Raw genomic sequence first — 18,704 nt, forward strand, 5'->3', positions numbered from 1 at the left:
GCTATTAGGTGGGTGAGTAGTAGTAAGAGAAGCAATACACAAAACATTCAGAAATTTGTCATGTAATATTCAAGTACCTGAAAATATGTAAATGCAATTCTGTAAAATCAGAAACAATAATTTCCTAACCAAAACTCTAGAATGAACCTTAATAAACTCTGAAGGAAGCTGATCATTGGGTAGGGCTGTACAATCTGTAGTCATCTGAATGAAAAATCCTCGAGCAGAGCTAAAACTTGTCCTTAAAGGAAGACTATATTTTTCTGCAAGCTGTGATATCATTCCTAGTGATCAGAAACAAGAAAAACAAAGAAATTTAATGAGAAAAATTACTCTTCATGTTTAAAAAAATACATAACTTTTTCTTGTTATTTTATATATTAGTAGGAAGGTCTTGTTACCTTTTTCTTTTTTTTTTGAAGTATAGTTGTTTTACAACATTGCATTTGTTTCATGTGTGCAACATAGTGATCCAGTGGGATTTTTTGCAGATTATATTCCATTATAGGTTATTACAAGATACTGAATATAATTCCGTGTTATATAGTAAATCCTTATCACTTATCTATTTTATGTATACTAGTTTGTATCTGTTAATTCCATACTCTTAATTTGTCCTTCCCTCCCTCTCTCCTGTGGTAACCGTGAGTTTGTTTTCTATGTGAATCTGTTCCCATTTTGTATATAGATTCATTTGTATTATTTTTTATTTTTTTCAACTTTGAAGGCAGGAAAGATTTTTTTAATGACATTTAATACAAGAGACCCAGTGTCTACTCCTGGATATCTCTGTGTCTCCTAAGAGAAGACACTTGTGAGTCTAATTAAAACTCAACTTAAGCCACTAACTTGTGGTCACAACTGTGTCATTCATCTGTGTTTGCCCCACCATGGTGTCGAGCCCACTGCTCTGTTCAGGGCTGGCTGGTGTTCTACCAATGTCTGCCAATTTAATAAATGACTGAATAAACGAAAAAGTGAATGAGAAAAACTTAGAGCCTTAGCCAGGTTCTCCTTCTGATCATTTAGATGGTGCTTACTTCCAAATTAACTGAGAAGGACCTGGTGCTAGAATAAATAGCTTACTAAAAAGTAAAAAAGTTTAAAAAAGTTAAAAAAGTAAAAAAATAGTTTTTTTTTAAAAAAAGGCCAATAAAAACAAAACCAGAAAATCAAAGAAATTATAGAAGGTTCCACTTTCAGCTAGGATATTAAAAAGTCACAAAAAATCATCAGTGCCACTGTAACCATGAGAAAACAATAAATTTAGAAATCTTCTGTCACAAAAGATATTGAAAGAGATCCAGACACAAGTCTAAATGAATGGAATTCCAAAGAGAGACAAGCCCTAGATGACTGGGCGTGAGTAAGTGGAAGGCAGCTGCTGTTGGTAAAGAAACTCTGCTGGGATGAGGAGGAATGAGCCACACTTCAACCACCCAGGCCTGGCTGCTTGTTAGATTGGAAAACAGAGAGACAGCCAGCTCTCGCTGTAGCCCATTCTCCCTCCCAATATTTTTTTAAATTAACTTTTATTGTAGTACAGTAGCTTTACAATGTTGTGTAAGTTTCTACTGTACAGCAAAATCAATCAGCTATACATACACATATATCCCTTTTTGGATTTCCTTCCCATTTAGGTCACCACAGTGCATTAAGTAGAGTTCCCTGTGCTACACAGTATGTTCTCATTAATTATCTATTTTACATACAGTATCAATAGTGTATATGTGTCAATCCCAATCTACCAATCATCCCACCACCCCCACTCTCCCTCTTGGTATCCCTACATTTGTTCTCTACATCAGTGTCTCTATTTCTGCTTTGCAAATAAAATCATCTATACCATTTTTCTAGATTCTATGTATATGCATTAATATACAATATTTGTTTCTCTCTTTCTGACTGACTCCACTCTAGGTCCATCCACATCTCTACAAATGACCCAATTTTATTCCTTTTTATGGCTGAGTAATATTCCATTGTATATATGGACCACACCTTCTTTACCCATTCCTCTGTTGATGGACATTTCAGTTGCTTCCATGTCCTTGCTATTGTAAATAGTGCTGCAGTGAATATTGGGGTGCATGTGTCTTTTTGAATTATTGTTTCTCTGGGTATATGCCCTGTAGTGGGATTGCTGGGTCATACGGTAGCTCTATTCTTCTTTTTCTAAGGAACAGCCATACTGTTTTCCATAGTGGCTGTATCAATTTACATTCCCACCAACAGTGCAAGAGGGTTCCCTTTTCTCCACACCCTCTCCAGCATTTATTTTTTATAGATTTTTTGATGATGGCCATTCTGACTGGTGTGAGATGATATCTCATTGTAGTTTTGATTTGCATTTCTCTAATGATTAGTGATGTTGAGCATTCTTTCATGTGTTTGTTGGCAATCTGTATATCTTCTTTGGAGAAATGTCTATTTAGGTCTTCTGCCCATTTTTGGCGTGGGATCTTCCGGGACCAGGGCACGTATCCGTGTCCCCTGCATTGGCAGGCAGACTCTCAACCACTGCGCCACCAGGGAAGCCCCTCACTGTAGTTTTGATTCTCACTTCTCTAATAATTAGTGACGCTGAGCATCTTTTCATGTGTCTCTTGGCCATCTGTGTTTTCCTGGAGAAATGTCTGTTTAGGTCTTCTGCCCATTTTTTGTTGGGTTGTTTGTTTCTTTGATATTGAGCGGCATGAGCTGCTTGTATATTTTGGAGATTAATCCTTTGTCAATTGCTTCATTTGCAAATATTTTCTCACGTTCTGAGGGTTGTCTTTTCATCTTGTTTATTGTTTCCTTTGCTATGCAAAGGCTTTTAAGTTTCATTAAGTCCCATTTGGTTTTGTTTTTATTTTCATTACTCTAAGAGGTGAGTCAAAAAAGATCTTGCTGTGATTTATGTCAAAGAGTGTTCTGCCTATGTTTTCCTGTAAGAGTTTTATAGTGTCTGGCCTTACATTTAGGTCTTTAATCCATTTTGAGTTCAATGATTAACTCTTATCAATTCTTCCTTCAACCTCTGCCTCTCTCTCTTCTCATATACACCCTAAATAATGCTTTGTTAACTTGTAATAGCTTAAAATAGTTCCTCTTTCCATTGCTCCACTCAAATTCACTCAACATATCTTCTTGATCAATTTCACTCCATAGAGCAAAAACATCTCAGAGCCTCTTCATTCTCCTTGGGAAACATCTCCAATCTGGCCTTCGAAAACTAAATTCTGATCCCCAGTCTACATTTCTGACCTTATCTCTTAGTAGTTCTGTAAGGAAATGCCCTATACCATCCTAACAAATTTCCTCACTCATCCCTTAAGGTTTCCTCAGGCCATTGTGCTTCAGTATGTACCACTGCCAGAGGGGAGAATTCCTTTTTAGGCTATTCTACTAAAAATATTCCCATCCTCTATGCCTCCACACCCAGTCACACTCTGACCCCTCTGACCTACTATTTTTTTCTTCATATATCTTAAATCCATGTGAAATTATGTACTATATATGATTGATATACTTTATATATCAATATGGATATATATATATCCATATATATCAATGGATATATATATATATATATATATATATATATACACACACACATACATATGTGTGTATATTTATTATCTGTCTCTACTACTATTATAGCTCCATGAGGACAGGGACTTTGTTCTGTTCACTATGTATTCCCAGTACCTAGGACAGTGTCTATATTAACTAGGAGATTAGTAAATTCACAAAATGAATTACTGTACTAGCTGAAATACTACCTCTTCTAGACAAAAATGATATCTCTTCCTCCAATGAAACCCTTTAGCACTGATAGCCAGTATTTTTCATGCAATTTATACTCAACATTGTATGAAGGTAAACTACTCTCCTAGCCTTCATGTAACCCTATATTTAAATTTGAAGGAACTCTAAATTTAAGTTTGTAGAAAAGAAGGGACACATTATAACATTGTGAGTTTTTTTTTTAAAGGGTCCTGAAATGATAATATCTGTTAACATTATCTGTTATTTGTTTTGGTAACAAAAAATAAATTTAAAATATGCATCATTAATATAATCAGCAAAAAAAGCACAACATGTCCTAAAAAAATTTGTTTTATTTCTAAGAAACAGAATAAATATGTTCAAGTAATTACATTACCTGCTATGTCATCTACAATCTCTGTATATGTTCTTCTGGCTATGTCAAGAAACTCATTTATGTTAGACCTCACTGCATAGCACTTCTGAGTCCTCATGTTCAGGCATCCTTTCATGTATCTTGCATCATCATTAATTACTGTTTTAATCTTGTCAAGTATGATTACAAACCTAAAAAAGAACATTATAGGCAATAAGCCAAACAGTTATGTTAATTGATAATTTGAATAACAGTTAACGATAGCAAATAACATATTTTCTTAAAATTATTGCTGAAAATTATTTTGCAAATAAACAATATATATAAAATTACATAAATTAGGACTGTGACTACATCAATTGTAAACTATTTTATCAGTTATAACTACTCTCCTAAAATAACATGAGACCACCAAGAACAATCTTACAACTGATGATAAACAGATCTCCCAAATTACACATACTAACTGTGTCTGTGAATATAAAATATATCCTTGAAGCACTTTATAAAAATTCTGGCTTCATGCTCATTGACTCAATAAACATTTACTTATACCATGTAGCAATCACTGTGTTAGGTGCAGGGATTCAAAGAAGGATTAACATATGGTCCTTGCCCTCAGTTGGTGCAAGGGAGATTAAGCATATTATGAGACAGTATAACAGGAACCTTTCAATCATCAGTGTCTAAGTGCAGTGATCATGCAGACCAGGAGTCTGGTAACACCTATTTTCCTAACCTTTTATTTTACAGTATTCTGTTCTGTATTTATCTGTAATAATTTGGTTTTATTAAGCTCATTTTGTGACCTCACATAAGGTGTGAATCTTGAATCAATAAAATAACAGCTTTTAAGTATCACAAGCCTTTTTGTTCAAGAACCAAGGTGCCACTGCTAAAAGCAATACTAAAATTAAACTGTAATTAGATCTTATTCAGTATTCATATAGACTACTTTTTGGTTACATTAAGTCCTTCATGATTTAACACAAAAGAATAATATACTTTTATATTTGCAAGTCTTTCCATGGAGAATAGTTAAAAAGAAAAAGAAATATTAAAATTGTATATGATTTCAATTTTTAATGCTATTCTAATTGTCCATTAACACAAACCCTCAATGTGCTGTTACCCTATTTATTGGTATTTATAAATTATAATATATAAATAAATTTTTAATGAACAGTTTAAAATTTCTGTTAACCAAAGCTCAATTAATTGTTCTACAGAATATAATTAGAGTTCTTAAAATCAGTTATGATCAGGAAGAAAGAAATAATCTGCTGTTTTATTAACAGTTGAATGACAAAGACCTCTTATCTTCCAAGGAACCATAGTAAGCTCTTAATAAAGGTGTGTTACAGTTCTTCAGAGTAATCTATTAAAGAATAAAGAAAAAGATAGTTAAGGATAATAAATTATGACATTATTCAAAAAAGCATTCTAGACTTGTTTGGTACTTTACATTTTACCAAGTATTTTCTTGCTTCATCTTCTCATTTATATACTCATAACAGAAATTTTAGGTATACAGGTGAAGACATTGTATCTGGCCCATTTTTCAGATAAAGAGCACATGGCTAAACAGTGGCATCCACTGCTTTACTATTATGACTTTTATTTTTCTTGCTGCCCAACTAACATTAACATTAAACTACTTATTAATGTAGTTTAACTAGTTTAATTAGCTACTTATTAATGCAGTTAAACAGTTATCATTGTACATTCAGAGTACTCTACATATAACTCCAAAATTTGGGTTAAATGTATTAATACATTAAACTAAAAAAGTGTTTTGTATATTTGTAAATAGAGCAACTTCTCCACTCTTATCTGGCAAAAGTAGGGATTTTATTTTGCTTAATTGAAACTATGAGTGATCACTATTTGAATAAACAGAAAAGAGAGAAAACATAGGTAACCTGACTTTTACCTCCTATTTTAGTTTTGTTATGAGGCAATGGCAATAACTTTTTTGCTTATTAATAGAAAAATAATACTTACATACCAATAAAAACTAGAAATGCATAAGAGCATAAAGAAAAACATTTAAATCACTCATTATTCTACCACCCTTCCAAAGATAAATACTCTAAGTATTATGACATATTTCCTGTCCCTTTTTCAAATCAAAAAATTTATATCATTACATGTTCCTTTTGTCCCCCATCTATTGAAAAATAGATGAAAAAAAATCACCATTCTGTAACCAGGTAAGAGTCATTAATAAATAACAAAATCAATGGGTGAAAGTTTGACAAGAAACAGTATATTTACACAGTCTCACGGTATCTCTCCACAGATTACTTATAAATTTATAGTGAAGTAATTAATCAAAGTTATTATCACCAAGAAGGGAAAGAAAAATGACATCATGTGCCTCCTGATGTAATACACTGAGAAAGATACAACATTGCTCATAGAGTATTATTGCCAAATATGTGTAAGCAGAATTTAATCATGAGGAAACAATCACGCAAACTGAGGAATATCTTATTAAACAACTGACCCGGCACCTGTGGCCACTGGTTTCCCTGCACATTTGGCACCGCCAGGGCTCTCGTGATCCAAGCAGTCATACCACCTCTGCACCTAGTCCTCACAGGGGCAGACCAAGAGCTCCAAGGCAGCCTCAGGACCAGACTCCTGTGGGTGGACCACATGCAGAGGTGGGGATAAAACCAAAGCTGAACCCCAGGGATGGGGTGACTAAGGAAGAAGATCTAAAATCTTTCCATCAGTTGTACAAGCTGCAGATAAAACCCCCACGATCAGCTAGGAAGACCCTGTTTTTATGGAATATCTGAGTAGACAATGAGTGTTCCCACAAATGAAAATGGTCTAGCTCTGGCAGCTGTGGACTTTGGGGGCAAGCACATGCAGGAACTGGGCCAGATCAGAGTCTGAGTGGTCCCCACAGGGCACACAGCAGGTCCAGAGACCAGCCCAGAGGCAGAGGAGGGCCTCTTGGGGAGGCAGAGGTGAGCTGTGGCTCACGGCATGTAAGGACACTAACAGCAGAGACTCCAGGGAAACATAAAATTATTACTATTAATTTTATTACATTTTGATTCATTCTGTTGTTGGCTCTAGCTTTTTTTTCTTTCTTTCATTTTGTTTGTTGTTGTTTTAGTTTTTTTTTTAATTCAGTCTTCTGGGATCTCCATGGTTTATAAAATATATATATATATTTTTTATACATTTCTATTTATACTTTGCTTTTATGTTGTTCTGTGTTCTTTTCCCTTATTTTTTCCTTCCTCTTTTTCTTTAATATATTTTTTTGTTTTTCTTTTTTTTATATTTCCATTTCTACTTTGCTTTTCTGTTGCCTGTGTTTTTTCCCTTTTTATTATTTTTAAATCATTTTTATCAGTTTATTCTGTTTCCTTGCTTTATTCTTCATTGGCACACTGTTTTGTTTTTGTTTTTAGGTTATGTGTTTATGCTAGTTTTAATCCTAATTGTTTGATTTCATTTTTGAGTTTTTGTATTTCTCTGGTTGTTCTCTTGATTTTCGTTTTATTTGGCTCTGTTTTGTTTCTTGCACGTGTGTGTGTGTGTTTCCTTGTTTCTGTTTTTGTTTGTTTGATTTTGTTTTTACAATTTCTCCAGGGTTCTGTTTGCCTTCTTTTTTTTCTTTAATATATTTTCTATTTTTTAAAATATATTTTTATTTCTACATTGCTTTTCTGTTGTTCTGTCTTTTTTCCCTTTTCTCTTTTTCTTTTTTTTTATATCATTTTTGTCAGTTTGTACTGTTTCTTTGCTTCATTCTTCAGTTAGAATTCTGCTTTGGTTTTATTTTTTGGTTTTGGGTTTTTGTCAGCTTTCCTCTTAATTGTTTGATTTCATTCTTTGGTTCTTCTGTTTGTCTGGTTGTTCTCTTGCTATTTGATTTATTTGGTTCTATTCTTGTTTCTTTTCTGTGTGTGTGGCATGTTTCCTTGTTTCTGTTTCCATTTGTTTGATTTTACTTTTTACCATTTGGGGTTTTGTTAGTCTTTTTTTTTTTTTCATCCCCTTTATTGCCAGGACGAGAGACTTGCAGTGTCCTGGTTCCTCAACCAGAAGATGGGCCTGAGGCTCTGGAGTAGCAGCACCGAGTCCAGGATGCTGGACCACCAGAGAATTCCCAGTCCCAGGGAAGATTAACTGCCAAGAGCTCTCACTGAGGCCTCTATCTGAATCCAAGACCCAGGTCCACCCAAGTGCCAGCAGCTCCCAGCACTGGACACGTCATACCAAACAACAAACAAGACAGGAACACAAACCCACCCATCAGCACACAGACTACCTCAAGTCTAACTTGAGTCAGCACACAGACTACCTAAGCTAACAGACAGCCCAAAACAAATCACCTGACACGGCCCTTCTCATCAGAGGGAAAAGACTCAGCTCCACCCACTAGAACGCAAGCACCAGTCCCTCCCATCAGGAAGCCTACACAAGACACTGGACTAACACCACCACTGGGGGCAGAGAACAGAAGTAAGAGGAACTGTGACCCTGTAGCCTAGGGAAAAGAGACCTTAAATACTGTATATTAGACAAAATAAGAAGACAGAGAAATATATTACATCAAAGGAGCAAGATAAATATGCACAAGACCAAGTAAATGAAGGAGAAATAGGCAAACTAACTGAAAAAGAATTGAGAGTAATGACAGTAAACATGATCCAAAATCTTGAAAACAGAAGACAGAAAATACAAGAAACGTTTAACAAGGACCTAGAAGAACTAAAGAGCAAACAAACATTAATGAACAACACAATAACTGAAATAAAATACACTCTAGAAGGAATCAATAACAGAATAACTGAGGGAGAAGAACGGACTAGAGAGCTGGAAGATAAAATGGTGGAAATAAATGTCGCAGAGCAAAGAAAAAAGAATGAAAAGAATGGAGGACAGTCTCCGAGACCTCTGGGACAACACTAAGCACACCAACATTCAAATTATAGGCGTCCCAGAAGAAGAAGAAGAAAAAAAATGGGGCTGAAAATATTTGAAGACTATAGTTGAAAAATTCCCCAACATGGGAAAGGAAATAGCCACCCAAGTCCAGGAAGCACAGAGAGTCCCATACAGGATAAACCCAAGGAGAAACAGGCCGAGACACATATTAATCAAGCTAACAAAAAATAAACACAAAGAAAAAATATTAAAAGCAACAAGGGAAAAGCAACAAAAAACATACAAGGGAATCCCCATAAGATTAACAGCTGATATTTCAGCAGAAACTCTACAGGCCAGAAGGCAGTGGGAAGATATATTTAAAGTGATGAAAGGGAAAAACCTACAACCAAGATTACTCTACCCAGCAAGGATCACATTCAGATTCGACGGAGAAATCAAAAGCTTTACAGACAAGCAAGTTAAGAGAATTCAGCACCACCAAACCAGCTTTACAACAAATGCTAAAGGAACTTCTCTAGGCAGGAAACACAAGAGGAGGAAATGACTTACAAAAACAAACCCAGAACAATTAAGATAATGGTACTAGGAACAAACATTTCAATAATTACCTTAAACGTAAATGGATTAAATGCCCCAACCAAAGGACCCAGACTGGCTGAAAGGATACAAAAACAAGACCCATATATATGCTGTCTACAAGAGACCACTTCAGAACAAGGGACACATACAGACTGAAACTAAAGGGATGGAAAAAAGATATTCCATGCAAATGGAAATCAAAAGATAGCTGGAGTAGCAATACTCATATCAGACAAAATAAACTTTAAAATAAAGACTATTACAAGAGACAAGGAAGGATACTACATAATGATCTAGGGACCAATCCAAGAAGATGATTTAACAATTGTAAATATCTAAGAACCCAACACAGGAGCACCTCGATACATAAGGCAAATGCTAATAGCCATAAAAGGGGAAATCAACAGTAACACAATCATAGTAGGTGACTTTAACACCCCACTTACACCAAACGACAGATCATCCAAACAGACAATAAATAAGGAAAAAAAACCTTTAAATGACACATTAAACAAGATGGACTTAATTGATATTTATAGGACATTCCATCCAAAAACAATAGAATACACTTTCTTCTCAAGTGCTCATGGAACATTCTCCAGGATAAACCGTATCTTGGGTCACAAATCAAGCCTTCGTAAATTTAAGAAAATTGAAATCATATCTAGTATCTTTTCCAACCACAATACTATGAGACTAGATATCAATTACAGGAAAAAAATCTGTAAAAAATACAAACACATGGAGGCTAAGCAATATGCTACTAAACGACCAAGAGATCACTGAAGAAATCAAAGAGGAAATCAAAAAATACCTGGAAACAAATGACAATGAAAACACGACGACCCAAAACCTATGGGATGCAGCAAAAGCTGTTCTAAGAGGGAAGTTTATAGCAATACAATCCTACCTCAAGAAACAGGAAAAATCTCAAACAAACAACCTAACCTTACACCTAAAGCAATTAGAGAAAGAAGAACAAAAAAAACCTCAGAGTTAGCAGAAGGAAAAAATCATAAAGATCAGATCAGAAATAAATGAAAAAGAAATGAAGGAAACAATAGCAAAGATCAATAAAACTAAAAGCCGGTTCTGGGAGAAGATAAACAAAATTGATAACCCATTAGCCAGACTCATCAGGAAAAAAGGAGAAGACTCAAATCAACAGAATTAGAAATGAAAAAGGAGAAGTAACAAATGAAACTGCAGAAATACAAAGGATCATGAGAGACTACTACAAGCAACTATATGTCAATAAATGGGACAACCTGGAAGAAATGGACAAATTCTTAGCAATGCACAAACTTTCAAGACTGAACCAGGAAGAAACAGAAAACATGAACAGGCCAATCACAAGCACTGAAATAGAAAATGTGATTAAAAATCTTCCAACAAACAAAAGTCCAGGACCAGATGGCTTCACAGGCGAATTCTATCAAACATTTAGAGACGAGCTAACACGTATCCCTCTCAGACTCTTCCAAAATATAGCAGAGGGAGGAACACTCCCAAACTCACTCTACGAGGCCACCATCACCGTGATACCAAAACCAGAAAAAGATGTCACAAAGAGAGAAAACTACAGGCCAATATCACTGAGGAACATAGATGCAAAAATCCTCAACAAAATACTAGCAAACAGAATCCAACAGCACATTAAAAGGATCATACACTATGATCAAGTGGGGTTTATCCCCGGAATGCAAGGATTCTTCAATATATGCAAATCAATCAATGTGATATACCATATTAAGAAACTGAAGTATAAAAACCATATGATAATCTCAATAGATGCAGGAAAAGCTTCTGACAACATTCAGCACCCATTTACGATAAAAACTCTCCAGAAAGTGGGCACAGAGGGAACCTACCTCAACATGATAAAAGCCATATATGACAAACCTACAGCCAACATCATTCTCAATGGTGAAAAACTGAAAGCACTTCCTCTAAGATCAGGAACAAGACAAGGTTGCCCACTCTCACCACTATTATTCAACATAGTTTTGGAAGTTTTAGCCACACCAATCAGAGAAGGAAAAAAAATGAAATGAATCCAAATAGGATAAGAAGAAGTAAAATTGTCACTGTTTACAGATGACATGATACTATACATAGAAAATCCTAAAGATGCCACCAGAAAACTACTAGAGCTAATCAATGAATGTGGTAAAGTAGCAGGATACAAAATTAATGCACCGAAATCTCTTGCATTCCTATACACTAACAACAAAAAATCAGAAAGAGAAATCAAGGAAACACTCCCATTTACCATTGCAACAAAAACATAAAATACCGAGGAATAAACTTACCTAAGGAGGCCAAAGACTTGTATGTAGAAAACTATATGACACTGATGAATGAAATCAAAGACGATACAAACAGATGGAAAGATATACCATGTTCTTGGATTGGAAGAGTCAATATTGTGAAAGTGACTATACTACCCAAAGCATCTACAGATTCAGTGCAATCCCTGTGAAATTACCAATGGCATTTTTCACAGAACTAGAACAAAAAATTTGACAATTTGTATGGAAACACAAAAGACCTCAAATAGCCAAAGCAATCTTGAGAAAGAAAAACGGAACTGTAGGAATCAGTCTCCTTGACTTCAGATATACTACAAAGCTATAGTAATCAAGACAGTATGGTACTGGCACAAAACAGAAATATAGATCAATGGAACAGGACCGAAAGCCGTGAGGTAAACCCACGGACATATAGTCACCTTATCTTTGGCAAAGGAGGCAAGAATATACAATGTAGAAAAGACAGGCTCTTCAATAAGTGGAGCTAGGAAAAGTGGACAGCTACATGTAAAAGTATGAGATTAGAACACTCCATAACACCATACACAAAAATAAACTCAAAATGGATTAAAGACCTAAATGTAAGGCCAGACACTATAAAACTCTTAGAAGAAAACATAGGCAGAACGCTCTATGACATAAATCACAGCAAGATCTTTTTTGACGCACCTCCTGGAGTAATGGAAATAAAATGAAAAGTAAACAACCTAATTAAACTTCAAGCTTTGCACAGCAAAGGAAAGCATAACAAGATGAAAAGATAACCCTCAGAATGGGAGAAAATATTTGCAAATGAAGCAAGTGACAAAGGATTAATCTCCAAAATATACAAGCAGCTCTGTAGCTCAATGTCAAAAAAAGAAAGAACCCAATCCAAAAATGAGCAGAAGACTAAACAGACATTTCTCCAAAGAAGACATACAGATTGCCAAAAAACACGTGAAAAGATGCTCAACATCACTAATCATTAGAGAAGGGCAAACAACCACAATGAAATACCTCCTCACACTGGTCACAATGGTCATCATCAAAAAATGTACAAACAATAAATGCTAGAGAGGATGTGGAGAAAAAGGTTTCCTCCTACACTGTTGGTGGGAATGTAAATTGATACAGCCACTATGGAGGACAATATGGAATTTCCTTAGAAAGCTAAAAATAGAATTACCATATGACCCAGAAATCCCACTACTGGGCATATACCCTGGGAAAACCATAATTCAAAAAGATACACGTACCACAATGTTCACTGCAGCATTGTTTACAATTGCTGGGACATGGAAGCAAGCTAAATGTCCATCAACACATGAATGGATAAAGATGATGTGGCACATATATACAATGGAATATTACTCAGCCATAAAAAGGAGCAAAACTGAGTTATGTGTACTGAGGTGGATGGACCTAGAGTGTCATACAGAGTGAAGCAAGTTAGTAAGAAAACACGAAATATCGTATGCTAACACACATATATGGGATCTAAATAAGTGGTACTGATGAAACTAGAGGCAGGGCAGGAATAAAGGTGCAGATGTAGAGAATGGACTTGAGGACAGAGAGGGGAAAGGGGAAGCTGAGATGCAGTGAGGGAGTAGCACTGACATATATACACTACCAAATGTATAATGAATGGCTAGTGGGAAGCTGCTGCACAGCACAGGGAGATCAGCTCGACGCTTTGTGACCACCTAGAGGGGTGAGATAGGGAGAGTGGGAGGGAGGCACAAGAGGGAGGGGATATGGGGATATATGTATACTTATAGCTGATTCACTTTGTTGCACAACAGAAGCTAACACAACACTGGAAAGCAATTATATTCCAATAAAGATATATTTTTTAAAAAAACTGACCCTTACTCTTCAAGATGTCAATATCACAAAAGGCAAAGAAAGGCTGAGAAACTTTTCACTTTAAAAAAGTGTAAAGGGGCTTCCCTGGTGGCACAGTGGTTGAGAGTCTGCCTGCCGATGCAGGGGACATGGGTTCGTGCCCCGGTCCAGGAAGATCCCACATGCTGCAGAGCAGCTGGGCCCATGAGCCATGGTCACTGAGCCTGTGCATCCGGAGCCTGTGCTCTGCAACGGGAGAGGCCACAAGAGTGAGAGGCCCACATACCGCAAAAAAAAAAAAAAAAAGTGTAAAGAAACATGACATTAAATACAATGCATGGTCCTTAACTGGATCATGTACCAGGAAAAAAAAGTACCATAAAAAACAGTATTAGGACAACTGGAAAAATGTGAATATAGGCTATATATAATATACAGTTGATCCTTAACACGCGTTTGAACTGTGAGGGTCCAGTTATAGGTGGATTTTTTTCAATAGTACAATAAATGCCACAGTACTACATGATCTGCAGTTAGTTGAATCTGCAGATATGGAACTGCAGATACAGAGGAACTGTGGATGTGGAACTGAATATTCAAAGGGCCAACAATAAGTTATATGCAGAATTTCCACTACACGCAGGGTTGGTGTTCCTGACCCCCATGTTGTTCAAGGGTCAACTTAATAGTATTTTACCAATGTTAAATATCCTGAATTTTTAAATCATATTGTGGTTATGAAAGAGAACATCTTTGTTCTTAGGAGATATGCACTTTAGTATTTAGGTACTGCAACTTATTCTCAAATGGTTCAGTAAGGTAATAATAAGGACAATAATATGTGTGTGTGTGCTGTGTGTGGAAAGAGAGAGAATATGAGAATTCATTATACTATTCTTGCAACTTACTGTTTGAAATTTTTTCAAAACAAAAAGTTTAAAAAAACTGATGCTAGACATGATTTAAACAACATATACACATAAAAATTACCTTTAAAGGATCCACGAGTTCCAAGGTATGTTTTAGGTATATTAAATTTGTTATCTTTGATTCAGCTGCATTAATCTGTTAAGATAAAAATCCAAATGTGGACACCATAAATATTTAACACATTAATGGGTTTTCCTATTGAACATTCTACACTTACATTTCCCATACATTTTTATTTATCAACCTAGGCAGGATAACAGCCTAGACAATGATTACAAATTACTGACCCATCATGATAAGCCTAATGCACTAGTCTCCTGTGAGTCTGACAGTGAGAAGAGTTCACCTCACTGTATCCAACTTTCATTTCTATATAAAACCCTTTGTGTCCAGCTTAACCCACAGTAGCAACAGGAGATACAATTCAATACTGACCAGCATTAAGAGACTAAGATTAATTTTAAAAGGCAGAAAAGACACTGATAAATGGATGATACTTGAAAAACTCAATCCAAACCTCCCAGATAGTTATAGAACATGAATTTCCCTCACTGGTTCCTGTTTATGCAAGTAAAACAATTTTCATAATTCCAGTGGTCCAAACTAATTATAGTTTTTCAAAATAAAGCAACATCAACATTCTAAATTTTATAAATAAATTTTTTGAAAATCAAATCATACCATCTCCAAAGCCAAACACTGGTACTAAACCTGGGGAAATGAGGAATGTTTGTGAATGGAGTAATTTACCAATACTGACAAGGAGTTTTAGGATATTACAATTATGTAATATGCTTGATATAGAGCTGTTTTGTTATTTTTATTGAAATATAGTTGATTTACACTGTTGTATTAGTTTCAAGTATACAGCAAAGTGATTCAGTTTTACATATATATAAATATATCAAGAATATATAAAGATTAAATAATATGTAATACATATTCTTTTTTTACATTCTCTTCCATTATAGGTTATTACAAGATATTGAGTATAGTTCCGTGTGCTATTATAGTAGGCCCTTGCTGGTTTTCTATTTTATATACAGTAATGTGTATATTTTAATCCCAAACTCCTAATTTATCCCTCCCCCTCTCCCACTTAGTAACCACAAGTTTGTTTTCTATGTTTGTGAGTCCATTTCTGTTTTGTAAATAAGTTCACTGTGTCATTCTTTGGATTCCACATAACGATATCATATGGTATTTTTCTTTCTCTGTCTTGCTTACTACACTTATCTTGATAATCTCTATGTCCATCCATGTTGTTGCAAATGGTGTAATTTCATTCTTTTTTATGGCTAATATTCCATTGTGTGTGTGTGCGTGTGTGTGTGTGCGTGTGTATACATGACATCTTCTTTATCCATTCATCTGTCAATGGACACTTAGGTTGCTTCCATGTCTTGGCTACTGTTGTTTTTTTTTCCTTTAATAAATTTATTTATTTATTTTTGGCTGCATTGGGTCTTCGTTGCTGCACGTGGGCTCTCTCTAGCTGCAGCGAGTAGGGGTAACTCTGTTGCGGTGCGTGGGCTTCTCATTGCAGTGGTTTATCTTGTTGCGGAGCACGGGCTCTAGGTGCGCGGGCTTCAGTAGTTGTGGCTTGCAGGCTCTAGAGCACAGGCTCAGTAGTTGTGGCGCACAGGCTTAGTTGCTCTGCGGCATGTGGGATCTTCCCGGACCAGGGCTCCAACCCATGTCCTCTGCACTGGCAGGTGGATTCTTAACCACTGCGTCACCAGGGAAGTCCCTTGGTGCATGTATCTTTTTGAATTGTTTTTCTTCAGATATATGCCTAGTAGTGGGATTGCAGGATCATATGGTAGCTCTATTTTTAGTTTTTTAAGGAACCGCCATACTGTTCTCCATAGCGGCTGTACCAATTCACATTCCCACCAACTGTGTAGGAGGGTTCCCTTTCCTTCACACTCTCTCCAGCATTTATTATTCGTAGACTTTTAATCATGGCCATTCTGACTGGTGTGAGGTGATACCTCATTGAAGTTTTGATTTCCATTTCTCTAATCAGCAATGTAATTAGCAATGTTCATGTGCTTTTGGGCCATCTGTATGCCTTCTTTGAGAAAATGTCTTTTTAGATCTTCTCCCCATTTTTTAAAAAAATATTTATTTATTTATTTAGTCTGTGTTGGGTGTTAGCTGTGGCATGCAGGATATTTCGTTGCAGCATGGAGGTTCTTCATTGCAGTGCACAGGCTTCTCTCTAGTTGTGGCGTGGGGGCTCCAGAGCACGTGGGCTCTGTAGTTGTGGTGCATGGTCTCCAGAGAGCATGGGCTCTGTAGTTGTGGCACATGGGCTCTCTAGTTGTGGCGTGCAAGCTTAGTTGCCCTGCAGCATGTGCGATCTTAGCTCCCTGACCAGGGATCAAACTGGCATCCCCTGCATTGCAAGGTGGATTCTTAACCACTGGACCACGAGGGAAGTCCCATTCTGCCCATTTTTTGATTGAGCTGTTTGTTTTTTGATATTGAGCTGTATGAGCTGTTTGTATATTTTGGAGATTAATCCCTTGTCAGTCACATCATTTGCAAATATTTTTCTGCCATTCTGTAAGTTGTCTTTTTTCTTTTTTTATGGTTCCATTTACTGCACAAAAACTTTTAAATTTAATTAGGTCCCATTTATTTATTTTTGGTTTTACTTCCATTACTCTAGGAGATGGATCCACAAAGATACTGCTGTGATTTATGTCAAAGTGTGTTCTGCCTATGTTTTCCTCTAAGTGTTTTATAGTACCTGGTCTTACATTTAGGTCTTTAATCCATTTTGAGTTTATTTTTCTGTATGGTGTTAGAGAATATTCTAATTTCATTCTTTTACATGTAGGTATCCAGTTTTCCCAGCACCACTTATTATTAAAAGACAGAAGAGACTGCCTTTTGTGCATTACATATTCCTGCCTCCTCTGTCATAGATTAATTGACCATAAGTGCGTGGGTTTATCTCTGGGTTTTCTATCCTGTTCCATTGATCTATATATCTCTACTTTTGTAGCAGTACCACACTGTTTTGATTACTGTAGCTTTGTAGTACAGTCTGAAGTCAGGGAACCTGATTTCTCCAGCTCCACTTTTCTTTCTCAAGATTGCTTTGGCTATTTGGGGTCTTTTGTGTTTCCATACAAAATTTAAAAAATTTTGTTCTAGTTCTGTGAAAAATGCCATTGGTAATATGATAAGGATTGCACTGAATCTGTAGATTGCCTTGGGTAGTATAGTTATTTTGAAAATATTGATTCTTCCAATCCAAGAACATGGATATCTTTCCATCTGTTTGTGTCATCTTCAGTTTCTTTCATCAGTGTCTCATAGTTTTTGGAGTACAGGTCTGTTGCCTCCTTAGAAAGGTTTATTTCTGGTATTTTATCCTTTTTGATGTGATGGTAAATGGGACTGTTTCCTTAATTTCTCTTTCTGAACTTTCATTGTTAGTGTATAGAAATGCAACAGATTTCTGTGTATTACTTTTTTATACTACAACTTTAACAAATTTATTGATGAGCTCTAGTATCTTCAGGATTTTCTGTGTCTGCTATCATGTCATCTGCAAACAGTGACAGTTTTACTTCTTCTTTTCCAATTTGGATTCCTTTTATTTCTTTTTCTTTTCTGATTGCCATGGCTAGGACTTCCAAAATGATGTTGAACAGAAGTGGTGAGAGTTGACATCCTTGTCTTGTTCCTGATCTTAGAGGAAATGCTTTCAGCTTTTCACCAGCTGTGGATTTGTCATATATGGCCTTTATAATATGTTGAGGTAGGTTCTCTCTATGCCCACTTTCTGGAGAATTTCTATCATAAATGGATGTTGAATTTTATCAAAAGCTTTTTCTGCATCTATTGAGATGATCACATGGTTTTTATTCTTCATTTTGTTAATGTGGTATCTCATACTGAATGATTTGTGGATACTGAAAAATCCTTGTATCCCTGGGATAAATCCCACTTGAATATGGTGTATGATCCTTTTAATGTATTGGTGG

The 18,704-nt window shown here is 35.8% G+C and overlaps 1 protein-coding gene across 1 annotated transcript in view; it reads right to left on the bottom strand.

Annotated features, from left to right (window-relative positions):
- MSH4 (mutS homolog 4) overlaps positions 1-18,704 on the bottom strand; it is a 100,170-nt gene that overhangs the window by 37,145 nt on the left and 44,321 nt on the right. The window contains exons 9-12 of the mRNA XM_007447366.1: positions 14,761-14,835; positions 5,443-5,507; positions 4,151-4,320; positions 148-284 (exon numbers count right to left, since the gene is read on the bottom strand). Of these exons, the coding sequence (XP_007447428.1) occupies positions 148-284; positions 4,151-4,320; positions 5,443-5,507; positions 14,761-14,835 (447 nt within the window). The remainder of the gene's footprint in view (positions 1-147; positions 285-4,150; positions 4,321-5,442; positions 5,508-14,760; positions 14,836-18,704) is intronic.

Source organism: Lipotes vexillifer, unplaced genomic scaffold, assembly GCF_000442215.2.
Source record: "Lipotes vexillifer unplaced genomic scaffold, Lipotes_vexillifer_v1.1 scaffold762, whole genome shotgun sequence".
Taxonomy (NCBI): domain Eukaryota; kingdom Metazoa; phylum Chordata; class Mammalia; order Artiodactyla; family Lipotidae; genus Lipotes; species Lipotes vexillifer.